We start from the raw sequence: 17772 nt of genomic DNA on the forward strand, positions 1-17772 counted from the left end.
GTTATTAACATGAATCGGTGTCTTAAGTTCTCAAAAGTTGATTTCACGCCGCCGCTCACATCACATCACGGGAAGATAAACATATGAATTTGAAGTTTTAATTAGTTGGTAAAGGAAGCAGAAAAATGGGAAACTAGAAGAAAGCGATCAAGATCAAACAGAAAACTATACCTCACCTTCACTCCTGCTGAAGGAAGAAGGATGACATTGTCGACGACAGGGCCGCAAAGCACAGGATTACTGGTCCGGGATTCCTTCAAGCTCGCTAACACTGATTGTAAGTTGTAACTCGGCCTGTGTCGTCACTGAAGACGAAAGCCGCGGAACAGTTGTGGTAAGAACCGTTTCCAATACTTTGCATTGTGAAATTCTGCACAAGCGTTCCTACTTGGACATTAACCAGGAATTCTGCTACGCATGAATCATTTGAGTCTCCCATTACGAACTCGAGGATGTATTTAGATAAAAGATCTTTGAAGACATATAAATGATCAGTAAGAAACTCCAAAAGTATCCTTTATAATCCTAACCCATTTAACAGGTTGCATAGTTACAAGCTCGAAGCTGCCAGATTCTACAAGATTCCGATCAGCAATTCGTATTGCTTGCATTTTTGTAATTTGCAGCTTATACTGACTTAGATTTCTAAAAATTACCGCTGTCCAATTAGCATTTCAGGAATTGGCAGCTGATTCGGACTGTTTTAGTACCATGCAATGAATCAGACGTAGAGAGAAGTTTATTTCAAAAAAATAAAAAAGAAAAACCGCGAAGTACTAGACCATCAGATGGATCTTTAGGAAGTATTTACCCGAATAACCCTTGGGCATTTCATTTCTCTGCATGGCAAATGTACCTACCACAGGCCAATAAGTTACATTAGGTTGCTCATTTGTGACCACGCTTTCGATCTCAAGGTTGATGAACTCGCTTGCACCAACCCAGGGTCCCATGTAGGAAGCGTAGCTCGATCTCCCACGATTTTCTACCCAAGTAGTAAGTAATTGCTTTGGATGGAAGGAGAAGACCTTGGATCCTCCAGGAACGGAGATATTGACAGCAATGGAATTATTGTTGCACTAACAGCTTGAAGGAAAGTATCAAAGATCACTATTTTCTCTTGGAATTCATTATTTCTATTTATAGCCATCAAATTGTGGAAGGAGAATGATGAGATGGAGTGTTTGCCAATTAGTACCTCTTTACTCCATTTGACTCGGATGTGGTATCCTGAGTGCTGCAATGATTTACCAAAGTATCTTCCTGAGATCATGTGTTACCTTTCAAATGCAGCCAGCCTTAGATCAAGGGATATTAAAAATGTTGCTTATTACCTTCTAAACTCTTATCTACTTAGCTTTTCTTGTGACATTGGATAAATTGAGACGATTGGTGGAATAATTGGCTTCTTGCTATTTCAGCATGCATTACTCAACCTTCGCAAGTTTCCAGCTTAATGACAATAACCCGGAGATTTATTTAAGCTTCTCGGCCATTAATTGACTGACCAATTTAAATATCTCTCGGTTTCGCTTTTTCTGCTCTATATTCAAGTATTTTACGCGCTAACAAACACTTAGTAGAATTCGAGTTGCCAAATTTCACTCACATTCATTACGATGATTGTAAACCCAGACTGAGACGCCCAAGAAGTCGCGTTAAATACGATGTTAGGAACGCGATAGCATGGATTGTATGCAGCTGAACCTATTCAAATAGATCAGAACTCAGACCCAAATTTTCCAAAACTTCATGTTGGTTACATATCAAGAAAGAAGGCTGTATGAAGGCATGTCCTCAATTCGGAGAACATCATCCATTAAAAGTTCTTTTTCCAACTGAGACCGGGTGGTTCTCAAGACATCCTGCCAAATGTAAGAAATTAGCAGAATGGAAAGAATCTTGAAGACCTATAATCAGCAAATCAGCTTAACATGGACTGTAAAACCTGACAAACGGATGTGATGCATGCAATCTTTGAAAGAAAAAAAAAAATGAGGCCGCATATGCGGATGTGATGCTCACATTGAATTCCATGTACGTTGCATTCCTTTCCAACCACTGTTTATCCATAACCACAAATGCCACGCAGTAAAGTAGGTCAAAGGCCCATTCATTTTCTGCAAATGCATAGAAGCGTCTACTTATATGTACAGATCTGATGTGCCAAACCTCTGGCTTTCTCATTTTTGACCAAGCAGCATTTGAGGTCTCTTTAGAACACAACAGAATATAAAACTCCAAGGGTCAAGGATCCCACTTCTCTTACCTGACAACATTTGTAGGAAAACAGGTCTCACAAATGTTCTGGGTTTTACTGCATACAGTTAATATGAGCTAAGTTAGCCTGTGCCCAAGTTAGAAGTATCAGTCTCATAGAACTTTTTGTGACATGACCATCCAATAGTTATTCAAATTTGACTAAATGGTGACAATATTCTTTTCTTACAGGAGTCCAGATCAAGCATCTGCATAAGCATGAAAGTTATATTTACACCACCAACCGCAAACGGATACTCCCAAGTAGCTCTATTACCACCTTCCTTCTTCAACAGTTGTTGAAATGATGTCTGTAGCAAGAAACACAGTGAACTTTTTATTCATTAATAGTTTAAGATTGTAAAACCAAAGTGTAGAGTCATAATAGCAATAATACTTGGACTGTCTCACAATGTAGGAAAGACTCGTTACCAGCTTCAACCAAGGTAAGACTTCCTCAACATGCAGGCATGTTTTCGCGGCTTAAAGAAAATTTAAAGCTACATAATAGAACTCTCCTAGGCAATATTATAACAAAAAATAACTTTCGCCCAAACAAATGCAAGAGTAAAAGCTTACAGAAAATGTTTTGGCGAAGAAAAGTAAGTTCTCCAAAGATATGAATCCAGCTCCCCTGGCCAAAAGAAACATCACCAACATCATGTCAATACGGAAGCATGAGAAAATACAGAAATGAGAAATAGACCTAGTTATGATTCTCACAGAAAGAGAGAGAGAGAGAGAGACCTGAAATCAGTTGATGGATCTCTACCCTGCCACCCCATATCTTTCCACTGATCAGATACCAAACTAATCAGCTCCTGACCGGGGTAGGTGGCATGCCATAGAGCCCTTAAACCTTCCTACCAGTATCAAAGATGCACTGGTGAGTCATTCAAGTTTTTGAATTATTACTGAGTCAGTCTTCAACAAAGCAACCTACTTTGATTTTTTTTAAACCCAGATACTCTAGGTAGTCTATGGCTAAGTTGAGTTGATTCAACTCCCATTTCAGACTTAGTTACACGGAAACTCTTTATTAGTATTAGGCTTGATGGTTATATAACAAGTGTAACAATCAGTCGTGATTTAGGACAAACTAAAACATGAACACACCTGATGTTCTACTTTGGAACCATCAAAACAGATCCTCATCCGTTGTTTTAACCTTCTCAATCTTTCTTCCTGCTAACTCCAGTGTCAGATTGTCAAACATTATTACCCAAATAAAAAATTATTAACTTCTAGTTACTTGTAACCTTAAATTGATATTCAAAATAAAAAAAGTATCCAGCTGAATTCTAGACAAGTCAAAATGGTCAATGGAAAACAACATAATAAAAATCATGCAAAATATGACTTACCAGTAATTGACAATCCGTTGCTAATACACTTACCTGTTGGGGTGTCAAATCGAAAAAAATTCGTTCATAAGTTCCCTTTCGCTTGAAGCAAACACAAGTGAGACCTTTCCCCATCCAGATGGGTGCCCCGCAAGTTGCATCATCTGCAGTCAATAGAAATGTTTTTCACATTTAATATACAGATTCAGCTGTCTCACAAGAAGCACATTCAGGTGCGGGTCGAGTCTCATGAGTGACAGCAATCGGAGCTGACTTTTACAAGATTTTAAAGCCATCCCAACACGAAAAACATTATCAGGGATTAACAGACAGAAACACACAGTTCTGTTATGTATTCAAAGTTAACAAAGGCCACACAAGGCGACAAAAAGATTGACCCAAAGTTCATCAAGACGTTGCTCTCTTGTGAAGCAATAGATTGTGAATGACAATTTAATGCAATGTTTAAACATAAAGAAGAGCAGGGCACAATTCTTCGGCATTTAATGTTAACTTCATGACTCTTGTGGATTGAAAGGCAGATTGTATTGATAGCCCTGACCAATGATCATTGTCCAACTCTACAGATATACTATCAGATGCGTTCAAAAGATGAAATAAGAACTATATACAATATCAGTTTCCTTAAAGACATACCACACAATGACAAAAGACATACAAATAGACAGGACCAGTGACAAAATAGTTCTGTTTGAAAGAGTCAGTCGTTACCACCAAAGAAATATTTAGATACTTAAAGTATATTCTCTATCATTTATCACCATGAGATCCACATAAGTCAGATCATATCTTAAGGACGCAGTCTCAATTCCAAGCTGAAAATTTAAGTAATTAACAAAATATTTGCGGTACATCGTAATTACCAGATGCTTGCCAAACAGCTGGGACAAACTAATAATCTCCTCTATTTTTCTTCACTAACTTTTTCCCCGTTAAATAAGAGAAAGAAAATCAGATTTTTCCTGATTTCTAGAATAAATTTTAATTAATTTTGCTTAAGCAGCGAGTGAATATATGCTTGCAATGCAAAATCAAATGACTCTAATAGCATTAAGCTAAATTTTATTCAGAAAAAGAAAAAGTCAAACAATTCATATCAACATTTACTAGGATGCTTAAAGAACCAGAGAGAGAGAGAGACACACACACACACGCACACCTTAAATATGTATATAATTTTAATCAAGCAATGACATAAAAACAATACAAAATAAAAAAACTTGACTAATAATCTAATAAACAGAAAGAGTTCAAGACAGTAAAAAAAAATTGCATTAAAATGATGAATGATGAATGTGAAGAAAAATCTCACAACCTAGCTTTTAACTGAATCTGACCCAACAGAAGAGTCTCGGTCTCAAGCAGCACACAAAGTCACACAACCAACTATAAACATACATTTCACCACTGCAATATCCTACATAAGCATAAATATAACTGAGATATAGACAGACAGCTCTATATTTATGTGAAGCGGCGTCGTAGGGAGTGATTGATAAGAGCTTAACAACTTACCTGAAGAAGCAGAGGAATTTGAGAGGGAGCATCTGGAGGCTGATGAAGCAGGCGGCGAGCGGACGGAGACACTAACGCAGCTTCCGTGAGTTCGCATTGGACTCATTTCAACGCTTTTTTTTTTGGTCGTAAAATCTTTGGATCACGCCTTCACTTCACACCAACATTTGGAGCGCACACTAGACACCGTGGAAAGACTGTCAGGGGTGGAGAGTGAGGACTGATGAGTGAGCGTGTATGGATGGATGGATGGCGAGGAGGTGTTGCGGTTTTGTCCACGAGAGAGGAATTTTATGGACGGAAATACACCTGTTCATTTAATACTGTGTTGATTACTATTGTCTTGATTTTGATTCGGAATGATTATTAGTTTATTCTTTTGAACCTTTCAGCTCGCAGTTGGGGGGATTAGTTGATGAAGTCCTTAATTAGCGGTATCTCCTCTACCTAAATTGATTAGATTAGATTAGATGGACTTAATTAATTATTGGTGACGATATTTCCTAGGAGTTGGAGGGACTTTTACTTTGTCTTTTTTTTTTTTTTTGTGTGAAAGTTTATAATGTAATTCCTCATTTTCTCTCTCCTAGGTGATATGGCCAATTGAAGAGAATTGATAGGTCATTTTGAATATTTGAGTTTGAGTCATATTCATTCCCAGCTCTTCTCGTAATTTCTCTATTTTTTAGCAACTTAATCCTTTTTAATAATTTGAATTATATTTTATTATGATTTTTCTCTCTCGTCTAACAAACTTTATTTATATTTATAAATTCACTTAATTTATTTTATCCATATGTATTAACTTTATTGGTGTTACTTTAATTTGTTCATGGCGAAAAATGTTTTTGTATTTTTGGTGTTTATTTGAATGCAGACATATAGTTTTAGGTTTTTATTCATGTAAAAATTTAATAATTGATTCGAAAATTAATATGGTAACAAAACACATATATGCATTAATTTGCTAAAATAAATATTTATGAATATGCAACAATGTTGTTTTGTAAAATTATTCATGGTTGCACAATTTCACAACTAATACTAATACAGAAATAAACTGTGTTAATGCAAAAGTTAAAATAATTATTGATTTCTTAAATTTAAAAATATACCCGGGATTGTCCATTTGTAAGGAAATCATAATGAAGATATTACACTTCAGTGTCAAGAACAATTATTAGATAGAAGTTTTAAGTAATTTAAGTTTTTTCATTTTTAGTACCTTTAAAATATAATAATAATAATAATAAACAAATACGGTAAACAAGAGTGATGTAATTGACTATTTGATAATTTATTTCAGCAATTAAACTTAATATGTTCAGTTGTGTTTGATAACAAAAAAATAAAATATCTGAATTAATTAAGTGAGACTGAATTTTCCAATCAAATCTTGGTCCAAAAAATAAGTGATAAGTCATTCACTTATTATTTAATGTGATATACACTGAAATGTATCAAATTTAGTAATTAACTATTCAATAACTTAATAGATTTAAACTTTAGATTTCAATTTTCATATTTCTATTTTATCAAATTAACGCACCCTAAATATGAATTGGAAAGTACAATGCTTCTAAAGGATTAAAAAAAATTGAGCAAATTATGCGAGAATTTAATTGAGAAAAGTTTCCAACAAGCCCCTAAATTATTCACTTTGTATGATTTTAGCCCCTCAACTATAAGATGTCACAAATAAATCCTTAAAAAAAGCTTAGTTTAAGGACTTTCGTCAATTTTGAGCATTAATATATGATGGAATTAAGGGCAAAATCGACCAAATAGAAAAATCAACCCACGATTTGATTAAAAACCAGCTAATAACATGGAGGTGAATGTTTCTTCGTCTTCTTTAATCCTTCACCTTTTTTGTCCCTAATTTGATAAAAATAATTAGTCAATGAAACCTTTTTAAACTGTTTTCGTGGGTTGTTTTTTTTGTTTGGTCAGTTTTGCCCCTAATCCAATCGCTTCTAATGACCAAAAATTAATGGAAGTCCTTAAAGTAATTTTTTTATGTAAGGGTTTATTTATGAAAATTTATAATCGAAGGGCCAAAATCGTGCAAAGGCAATAGTTTAGAGCTATCTGAAAAGTTTCCTCAATTTAATTTAATCTTTGTGTACTTATGGATGGTTGACTAACTTGGTTAACTTGTGCAATGGTTAACCTGTGCAATGAACTAAGAAATATGATAATGCCTCGTGATTTCGTGAAAATAAAGAGCATGGTTTTTGGAGACACGCACAAATTAACATGCAAAAATAAATAATTATATATATATATTTTTTTTTTACGAGCACACAATAACAAGCATTAAAGATACCTAAATCCCTCCCTGCATACCATGTGAATGCATATGATAACAATTACAATTACTACTTTTTTTTAATAAACCAAAAATTTGACATTTGAACTATTCATTTTATTTTTTAAAAAATTTAACACATTAACTATGTTTTAACAAGTGCTGGGGGGTCACTCATTAGGCAGAGCCATTAAAATACGAAACGTAATGTTCAAGATAAGGAACCAATTGATGAGTAATCGAAAAAGTTAAAGACATGTTGTAGGTTGGAAGGATATTGACATTTGTGTTTTAGGCAATATGTTGAAAGCATATATAGAATTTAGGTCCTTTTCTTGGAGGTCATTGTACAGGACGAGAAAGTCGCTACCAACCAACCAACCAACAAGTGATATGTAGTACGTCGGCATGGAGACAAAGGAGTCCACAAACAGGAATCAATTTCCACACATGGCAGCCGGCTGATCGGCTCTCCCAACCCCGACACTATGACACTCTTTTGACACCAACAGGCAACAGCATTGTGTTGTGCTGGGTAGTGATGAATTCGTTTTCAGGGTGGCATTTGGCATAACGATCAACGCGCCGTCGCTACATCTCCAAGACCCGTGTAAGATCATCTGTGGTTCCATCAAAAAGCCTTCAAAACAAGAGCTTTATCCAAGCATTAAAAATTTTAGTATTTGTTTTCCTTTAGCCAAACTTTGGGACTGTCTTCAATGAATTATGAAACAAACAAAATTGCTTGGGAATTTCAAGAGATCCGTGTCTTTAGTCGTTGGCGTTTACTTTTAGTTGTAGTTAACGTTGTCCACGAGACAAATTATGAAACTAATCAAATTGCTTTTTTGTTTCTTCAGATGTCCGACTGCACACATGCACATGCATGTATGCTTACTTCCATATAGAAAAACATGCCTTGACAAGTTTGGACGAATAAATTTCGGAACCTTAGATCTCATCAAATGTGATTTGGCAATAAATGATTTTTGATGGAAAGATTCTTATCCGTTAGTATTATTATATGAAATGCGTATACTATGATGCATGCAGTAGGTTCTTGTATGTGGTTTTTGTTTGATTAATTGCACTTAATAATAATAATTCATGCCTTGTACCATCTTAATTAGCATCCACAACCTAATGACCTGCCTGCCCCTTGCGCGTCTTTCTACCATCAATGAAGGAAAGGAAAAAAAAAAAGGTGAATTATACCATATGATAGCATTGCCCATGAGTGTGCTGCTGCTGGACGCCCCTTTGGCCAACACCATCACGCAAACACAATAATGTGTCCTTGGACTATATGCACGAATCCATCCTTTTGATTCAAGTTTGCCTCTTGACGAAGTGAAAACATCCACAAGAGACTTATTATTCGTTCTCTATCTCGTTCTATATAGCAGTATATATCGCACAGGCAGAATTATTCGTAGCCAAAGGACATTCATGCAATTCAGATCTCATCCACAAGAGACAGACAGTGAAACTTTATAGTAGTATTACATATTTCGAATGGCTCAAATAGGGCATGGAAATCTGATGCTCCATTCCAATTTGCATTTGCACGAGTTTATTTATCAGCTTTGAGAGTTTTTGCAACCTTACCCAGCGAGCAGTATCTGTTTATAATCTACCATATGATAGTCCTTTTGGTTTCAACTTTATTCATTGTGTTCTTCTTTTTGAGGAAAAGGTTTCATGGGATTCTGATGCAGCTGCATATTCAATGGCTCACTTTGCTTACACGTGCCGTGCCGCTCAGTTCTTCACCTTTACTTGTTTTTGCTTTCCCTATTAAGTTAATCACCTTTCTTTTGGGTTTCACCGTGCCATTTGAAATCTTGATGCTTGATATCATCATTACTCCCGTAATGGTCTTCTTACTCTAGGGAAAAAGCTTCGGAAGAAGAGTCAAATTAATTACTGGGAGAATGTATCTAGCAAGTTGGCTTGGGATCGGCGAGGAACCAGAGATTTTTGTTTGAAAGGACGAAATATATTACTATATGTATATGAATTTTCAAATCTAATATATAAAAAAAACATGAATATCCAGAAGTTTGGGTTCCGTCCCCTTGCCCAGGACGTCATTCAGGCCTTGATCTCTCGGAAGACAAAAAGAATGACTACTTTAATGACAAAAAAAAAAAAAAATGTTCGCATGCAAGAGTTGCAACGCTCACGAAAGGTTCGAGCACTTTCTAAAAAGACCCACTTGAGATTGAATGAACTTAAACCACTCCAGTTTGAACAGATGATTTATATTTAAGAATGGGTTTCATTTCGTTTGATTCTCCATTTTTGATAAAAGAAAGTGGGTGAGTTCCTTGTCCAGGTAGACTGTGTCATCTCAAATTTGTAAAATTTCTACTGGGTATCTTCCAAAAAGATTTTTTTAAAAAAAAGCCTGTTATTTTCTTGATTTTTGCCACATTTCTTGACTGTCACGCCCCTTCATCTTCTCCATTCGACTTTCACAAGAAGTTGATGGGACAGAATAGGCCTTGCGAACCGGGGATGTTCACACTCCAATTTCTTATCTTCCTGGAGTCCTTTTTGTGCACATAATATAGTAGCATTGGAAAGGTCTTTCAAAGCACTATATGAATATGTAATAAAACATATTCAGTTCTGCACACACAATTCGCAGAAATTCTAGGCTATACGTATTCTGAGGAAGGAGAAGCAATGTGGAGAAATTAAGCAGAAAATCTTCAAGCGCTTCATACTCTGTTTCTGCCTGACGTTAGCGTCTATATGTTTCCGAAAGAGGTAGGCGATGGGAACGGGCTTTCCGTCTCCCCATTTTTTTTTTCCCAATTCGAAATTGGGTCCAGTCAGCCCATTATAGACTTCCCCCATTTTTCTACAAATTTTAGTATGGGTTGGGGGAAGGGGCCACAACATCCATGTTGAGCCAAAAGTTTGGACAAAAATTTATCTCATTGCAACCAACCATGAAGAAGAAATCTACCTATCTACTAGTAATGGAACGGGCTCAGTAGGCATTAACACCTATTTACCGGACCGGGTCTACCTAAGATTGCCCTTGCCACATTTAGAAAACGATGGAGAAGTTGGCAGCAACTGTAACCCGATTTAGAGGCGTGATGGTGATGGGCTAGTTTTGACCAATAATAAGTCACAAACTAATTTAGTGCTGTCGGATACACTCCACGAGTGCCAATTGGTACAAATAATTGATGGATGGCATTAGATCGGTTGGACCAGTTAGTACTTTTACTTGAAACAAGGATGGAGTTTGCATGAGAAGGAAGCTGTTGGCCCATATACTGGAGGATAAGAGACTCGGAACAAATCCTCAGCGTTCGGCTGTCCAGATTTTGTTCAACGTCATGAGAAAAATCTTTTCAACTTACGTGTTAAGATTTGAAATCCGTTTCAACATGATCATTGCCTTTTTAAGCTGTTTTTTCTTATTTCTCAATAGAAGCGCAATGAACTAGTCTTCTACCTACTTACTGATTCTCCGATAGACTAGTTTTCTACCTACTTACTGATTCCCCTGAAACCTCACTGCTGCTGGGATAATACATGTCGTTTCGTTCATTAAACTAATTTCCATAGGTAGTTATCACTAATTATAATTTTTAATTTTTTTTTTAGTAAGGGAGATACGAGACTTAAGATACAGAGAGGGAAAGCGAGGGATTTGAATATAAAATTTCTAAATTTTAGAATTTCAGTCTCAGTCAATAGACCACTAACAGAATTAAAATTTGTCAAAGTTCACCTTGATAAATTTATTTGGACCTCAAAGCGAAAGGAGATCAGGTGTCATGATTTGTGCTGCCCAGAGGGAAAGATAACACGCAAGCATGCCCGCACGAAGGTGTAAGATGGATTCCCCGAAAATGACGGATAGCGTCTTCGAAAGTGAGGGGACAATGGAAGGCCATGCTAAAGTGGTCTCTGACAGCCTATGATGAGATTAAAAAGTCATTATAGGGGCTAATGATGTGTTACTTCAGTAGGATTCCCCAGTAAAAATAAGCAGCACAAAAGCCTCCAACGAGCTCCCAATGATTGATTCAACTCAGATTTGATTGTTACAGTATCCCGCATGAAAAATATGGAGCCAATGTACACTTACAAGGCTCGCCTAAACTATCAAAGCACTAGAAATCATACAACAATGGTCCACTAGAAATTACACTAATCTGCAGGCAGACAAGACTAAGAAATAGTTTGTTCTCTACAACATTTGTGGCTGATTCCTCAACTTTGACCCATCTCTGTCTCGCCTATTGTCCTTCAATCACTGCTGCTATCACATTTGTGTGCGAAATGTACAAACAAATAAGAGATCGTGTTAAACTATTTCCACCAATCAGGCACCTTTAATCTCCTGCTTCTGTGCACAGCAAGATTTGCAGCAGGAACTTTATGCTTCACCTGTCTCCATATCATGTTGACCGCATCTTCCTTTTTTGGAGGGTACTGGTATTCAAAGTGGTGAGAAATTATTTTTAGCCACCTCCACATTTCAACCCATTTTACTTTTGAAATTTTGCGGAGCTCAGAAACCATATAGTCTGGTTTTAGAGCATCTTTGACAGAAAAGAAAATTGAGAACTTGCTGTAGTCCAACTCATCCTCAAAGGGAAGCTCAATGTGGTCACTCACAATGACAGGAACACAATGGCTAACAATGGCATCAAAAAGGCGGCAAGATGATGGAGTGTCTCCAGCTGGATTTAGGCAGAACTTCGATGACTGCATTCCTTGGATAGACTGGTATAACAAATTGGGTAAATAAGTATGAGACAGAGCATGGTTTAATGTGCTTGTGCACCTCTAACCTATGAGCTCCACAATAACAACCAAAGAAAAGAACAAGCTCCAATTTAGTGCCTCTAACATATGCTATACTGTAGTTCCTTCACTTAAATCTGTACACGTTGAGCCAAAAAAAAAAAGTTGAAAATAAAGCTCTTGCGTCTTTCTTCACACCATAAATGAAATGAAAATTAGCCCATAACCAGTGACTCTCTTTACTTTTAAGTAACAAAGAACTACATGCAGGATCAACCACATCAAAGTCTGACATACAATCAGCAATTTGTGTGAAACAAGAGTTATAAAGATTGAAGGGCAAATAAAAGTTATTGAGGTTGTAAAATATACAGCAGAGGGCAAGAAGCATTTGTCATAACAAAAGGAATCACCCTTGAATAATTAGGCATATTGTCATAGCACTGAAATTAAAAGAAAAAAAATTAACTCTGTGTGTGTGTGTCATGGAGTTATGAGGAAACGTCTGCATTTCAAAACCTTCCAAGATGCAAGAGACAACTGTCTCTCAAAAACACCAGATACGTACAAGCAGAACACTTACAGCATTTACGCCTTCCCCAGTTGGATCACTCTTTTCATAAATGACATCCTCATAGCCAGCCAAAACTTGTTCCAGTTTAGCACGGATCTTTCCCTCCTGTCACATGCATAAAAGTACATTATTCTTCTTTCCCCATGCCTCTTCTCCCGAAAAAGTACACTGAATACCCTCAACTATCAAAATGACATACATCTTTCCTAATAGTCTTTCCCCTAAAGAAAAGAAGTGTTTCACGAGATGCATAGGGATCAGGAGAGTTGTCATCCACAAAAGAATCCACTATGTGTACATAAGGAGCCACAACATCTTTCCTCAGATTAGCCAAGCTTTTGTGATAGCGGCCAAAATCAGCCACAATCAGAATTGTATCATTCAGTTGACCTCGGTGAAATCTGAAAGCATTCGGATGATGCATTGGAATTACATGGTCCCTACCTGCAGATCTCTGCCAGTATTGGGATCTTCTTAAAATATCAATAAGGTCAGCCTGGAAGTCAGGAAATGTCAATCAAAAGCCAGCTACTAAAAAGATACAGTAGACAAGAAGTTTTGTAGTATACATAGGCAAATGAAGGGTACAGCGAGAAAGCTTCCCGTACCATATGTTACAGATTAGCGATGGGCAGGGAAAAAATAATAAAAAACTTTGAGATTGGATTCTTATTCAGTATTTGCACCAAAAGCCAATAACCTATCAACCCTATTCAACATCCTCGCATATGTGAAACTAGAACGAAAACATGGTGCTTTTCTCATATGCCCTTTTCAAGTAACAAAAGTTATGCAAATGAATATATGAGAATATCTAGAAGATGTTATAAGAGGACGGAAAACTAAAATTCCAAAAAGAATGCAGTCATTTGGCAAGATTCCTGATTGGAGCTAATCTAGGAAATTTGCAGTCTTTAAGCGTTGTTATGCTAAGGGGGCTTCAGAAATTATGTTTGTGGCTTTATTGCTAGGGTGCTGAACTCCCATCCTGTTTTGCATCTTTTATGTAACAAAGACTAGTTCTAGACTTGAATTCATGGCAACCATCTGTATTGGGTAAGAAGTTCTAATCGGACACAAAGTACTCTTGCTTTCCAAGTTTGTGGATTGTATAGATATATCAGCTCCCTCAGCCACTTTATGCAATGAATATACCACTACAAACAGACTCCATCTCTTCTAGGTCTCAAGGTGCAATTCTTCTTCCCTCCCTCACTTCTTCTCTTATTTCTGCACTCTATACTTCTAAAGTCCAGTTTGTTTATGCATAGCATCTATCTATTTTCTCCAGCTAGCCCATCCTTCAGAGCTTTTTGACTGGATATAATGCCAACTGAAAGATTAACACCCTAAACCCTTACAGCCTTCAAATGCAGTAAGTTGGAATCTCATTAGGCTATTTTTAATGCTGAAACTGAAAAAATCATGCACAGTTACAACTACAAATTGTTACAGCTAGTGCAAAGTATTCACAGTGACTAACTAGATGCAGCAATGCACAGGGAGCGTAGCTTCCAGAAACACTATTAAATGCTTTTTGACAGAAAAATAAATCTGAAGCTGCTGCATTATCTCAATGTCTTTGTCCCAGAATTTAAACTGTGTCATGATCAACACGCAACAATTAGGCAAAGTCAAAAAACCATGATGAACCCCAACATGAAATTGCAGAAATCATACCTTAAGCCTAAATCACATTTCAGTAGGATAACTCATGTCTGTTTAATGAGAAAAACCAAAGTCATGACAACAAATCTTCAGAACAGTGGTGATACATTATGCATTTAATGACTCCAGGATTGCAATGTACAAAACTTAGTGCAACAAGAAGATTGATTATTTATATATATATATATATATATATATACGTTGCTCAAGATAAAACCATTTAGAACAACCGTCTGATAATGCAAGAACGCAAAAACTGATATATCACAATTCCCTCCTCTAAGAATATCATGCTGACGCCCAAGAAGCAATATATATCAAGTTCCAAGCAAAGAGTTCCTATGAGACACGTAACAAGAATAAAGTCCACGAACACTAGAACGAAATTTAGAATGCACGTATAATCCTAATTGCACATATAAAAGCAAAAGAGATCATTCCCATTAGACTCAATCATTTTGACCATAATTGAGAGAAATTTTCATCAACAATTCCACATTACAATGGGATATACATCCAATTCCAAGAACAGCTCAAATTTGGTCTCCCAATCAATTATAGACAAGCATGAGAGTAGGCATACGTTTGCACAGCAGGCATTAGTCAGCAGCACTGCCAAATTCACCAAAGCATTTCCGATTGGATCAATTGTTCAATCATCAAATCTCGAAATATTTGGCCAAATATTTAAACGGAACTTGATAATTCAAAATTAGCCGATCAGAGAGAGTGAAGGTAAAATCAATAACAAATTTCCAATTGACTCTCCAAATTAAACAGCCAATTCACACATACAAAAGGTAAAAAGTTCAAAAAATCAACAAATTACCTGCAATTGCTTATCTATTTCCGTCTCCGGATCAGTCATTGTATGACCATGAATATTGAAACTCAAAGAAGAAAAAAAGGGTACAAAGAAGACGTCAGCAGAGTCCGGATCCAAAACCCTAACAGCCTCCCCAGACGCGGTGGTTGCATTCTCCTCGTCACCATTGGCATTATACAACAAGGAAGCCATCATCCAATACTCCACACTATGCTGCTTTCTCAGCCCCGACCTCTCCGGCCAAGGCGGAAGATTATCCGCCGTCACGGCTGCGTTATCATCAACGTGCTTCCCTTTCTGCATCATTCCGACGTGGAACCTCCGGGGCAGCTCGTACATGTAAACACGTAGAGGCGCAGATGATCCAGTGAGGCAGGGAGCAGAGGAAATTGAGCGCAGATCGAGTAGGGGTAATCTCGACTTATAATCGAATTGAATTGTGTCGGTATATATCAAAAAAGCGAAGCCGAATGCGAAAAAGATTACTAAGCAAATAACCGTTGAGCTAGTACCAAATGTTGGCTTCATTTTTTGGCTCTCCGATGTCTGTTTGCTCTCGGTACTTACATGTTTGTGTAGCAGGAAAATTTTGGGAAGACGACAATGAGGAGAGAGAGAGGGATTGGGAAAAGGAAAATGGAAAGATTGAGCTTAATTTTTATACTACTATTAGACTGTCATCTGTCAAGAAAGGAATTTCTTGTGCTGTAAGTTCGATGCTCGTGATTTTGGGAGTAACAGAGAAGTGGGTGTTCTGGGATTGGAATTGGGCTTTTGGGGACCTTCCAATTAAGGCATGGCTGCCACTGGTGTTAGTCTGTCATTGGGGTCTTCTTACTGGCGCTGCCATTGGGTGTAGTCGCTTGGTTTTGTTTTTGCTGAAAAAAAGTTTGATTGGGTTTGTCCCTGATCACGAGTCAGGATATATACTACTTTATTTCAAGCTCATAGATTGTTTGGATTAATATGATTTGAGATAAAATAATTTATTTCATAAATTTCAATCGCTTTGTTATCTTCTCAATCATTCTTTTATTTCACATACATCACATCACAAAAAATGTTATAGTAATTATCTCAAATAAACTCCTATCCAAACCATTCGTATCAATAATTAAACCAACTTATGTTGGCGTAGTCCTTTGATTTTGGTTGTGTTGTCTTCATTCTTTCTTTAAAAAAAAAAAAAAATTATGCAATGGACTTCTGTAGCAACTCACAAATGTTTCGATCACTCGTTAGTCAAATCATTTGTTTATTTAGTCATCTATATATTTTTTATATAAAAAAAAAAATTAGTTCAGCACGATCGGGTATGCATCAATTACAAAAATGGGGAAATTTTGGTGTCTTCATTGTTTAGCCAATTCATCGGCAGTTGATTTTGCCTCCCTACGGATATTCTTTGCTTCAAAAAACTTATTGTGGGAAACCAGACATCAGTTGCCCGCCTGCAATCAAGAATTATAAGGGCAAGTTCATGATGATGTAGAGATTCATTAATTGATCAATGATATCAAAATCAGGACAGTCACCTTCAATTTCCAAAATCTGAATTCATTACGATACTAAATTTGATAATATTACATTAAGCGATAAGTAAATCGTTTATAACTTATTTTTCCTAAGAAATTCAATATTATTTATCAAGATATGATCCCATTAAATTTAAATATTGAATTAAGTTATCAACTAGGATGTAAATAATTAATATTTAGAGAATGCGGTTAATTCTATCTCGTCAACTTCAATTTTTGGGTTAATTGTACTAAATTAGTACTATGAATGAATTTTTAGGTAACTCCCCTCGACTCTTTATCTAGCACTTCACCTCCTATTTGTTTCGGATCCTGCTTTAACCAAAGTAACCTCATTGCGTGGTATCCTTTGAATGTTTGCATCTGTTGTTTCTTTGTTCCTCTTCGGTTCTTTTCCTTTTACGTTTGTTTTCCTCCTCTTCCTCATCACTTGCCTAAAGTTCTTTCGCCAAAGCACTCGCACTTCTATGTCCATCACTTTAGATGTTTACGTTCAATCGAGTTTTTCTTTTAGACTGAACCTTTTCTCGCTATTTTTTACTACATTGTCTCTCACTCCCACAGACGAAAACACTGTCGTAGTGTTTTGATAACAAAAATATCTCAAATAATATTTCGCTTGTATCATAAACACATTTTCCAACCCACCTTTTTATATTCCCAATTACCTTTTTATCTCACATACATCACATCACAAAAAGTGCTACAATAATTATTCCAAATAATATTTCAAATAATACTTTATCCAAACAAACCACTGCTATCGATAGTACACTTATTAATATGAGAAAATGACCTATTTCATCCCTTACATTTCGTAAAAATATTCTTTTCGTCCCTCACTTTTAAAATGAAGCAAATTCGTCATTGACATTTAAAAATTAAAACTATTACATCCCTGAACCTAATTTTCAATCAAACCATCTAATAACTCAGCA

The 17772-nt window shown here is 36.4% G+C and overlaps 2 protein-coding genes across 2 annotated transcripts; both read right to left on the bottom strand.

The window, feature by feature from the left end:
* Positions 1-1649: 1649 nt before the first annotated feature.
* Positions 1650-5385, bottom strand: LOC113754030 (ELMO domain-containing protein A). The gene is made up of 9 exons (XM_027298344.1): positions 5139-5385; positions 3657-3766; positions 3376-3444; positions 3007-3122; positions 2839-2893; positions 2450-2570; positions 2270-2317; positions 2026-2120; positions 1650-1865 (listed from the first exon to the last, which is right to left on the bottom strand). Exons 1-9 carry the CDS (start codon positions 5242-5244, stop codon positions 1767-1769), a joined length of 819 nt encoding a protein of 272 aa, XP_027154145.1. The 5' UTR covers positions 5245-5385; the 3' UTR covers positions 1650-1766.
* Positions 5386-11463: 6078 nt separating this feature from the next.
* LOC113754048 (probable arabinosyltransferase ARAD1) lies at positions 11464-16134 on the bottom strand. Its single transcript, XM_027298366.1, has 4 exons — positions 15300-16134; positions 13002-13298; positions 12812-12907; positions 11464-12207 (listed from the first exon to the last, which is right to left on the bottom strand). The coding sequence occupies exons 1-4, from the start codon at positions 15822-15824 to the stop codon at positions 11791-11793; spliced, it is 1335 nt and encodes a 444-aa protein (XP_027154167.1). The 5' UTR covers positions 15825-16134; the 3' UTR covers positions 11464-11790.
* Positions 16135-17772: the final 1638 nt, after the last annotated feature.

The sequence above is a fragment of the Coffea eugenioides genome, chromosome 11, assembly GCF_003713205.1.
Source record: "Coffea eugenioides isolate CCC68of chromosome 11, Ceug_1.0, whole genome shotgun sequence".
NCBI lineage: Eukaryota > Viridiplantae > Streptophyta > Magnoliopsida > Gentianales > Rubiaceae > Coffea > Coffea eugenioides.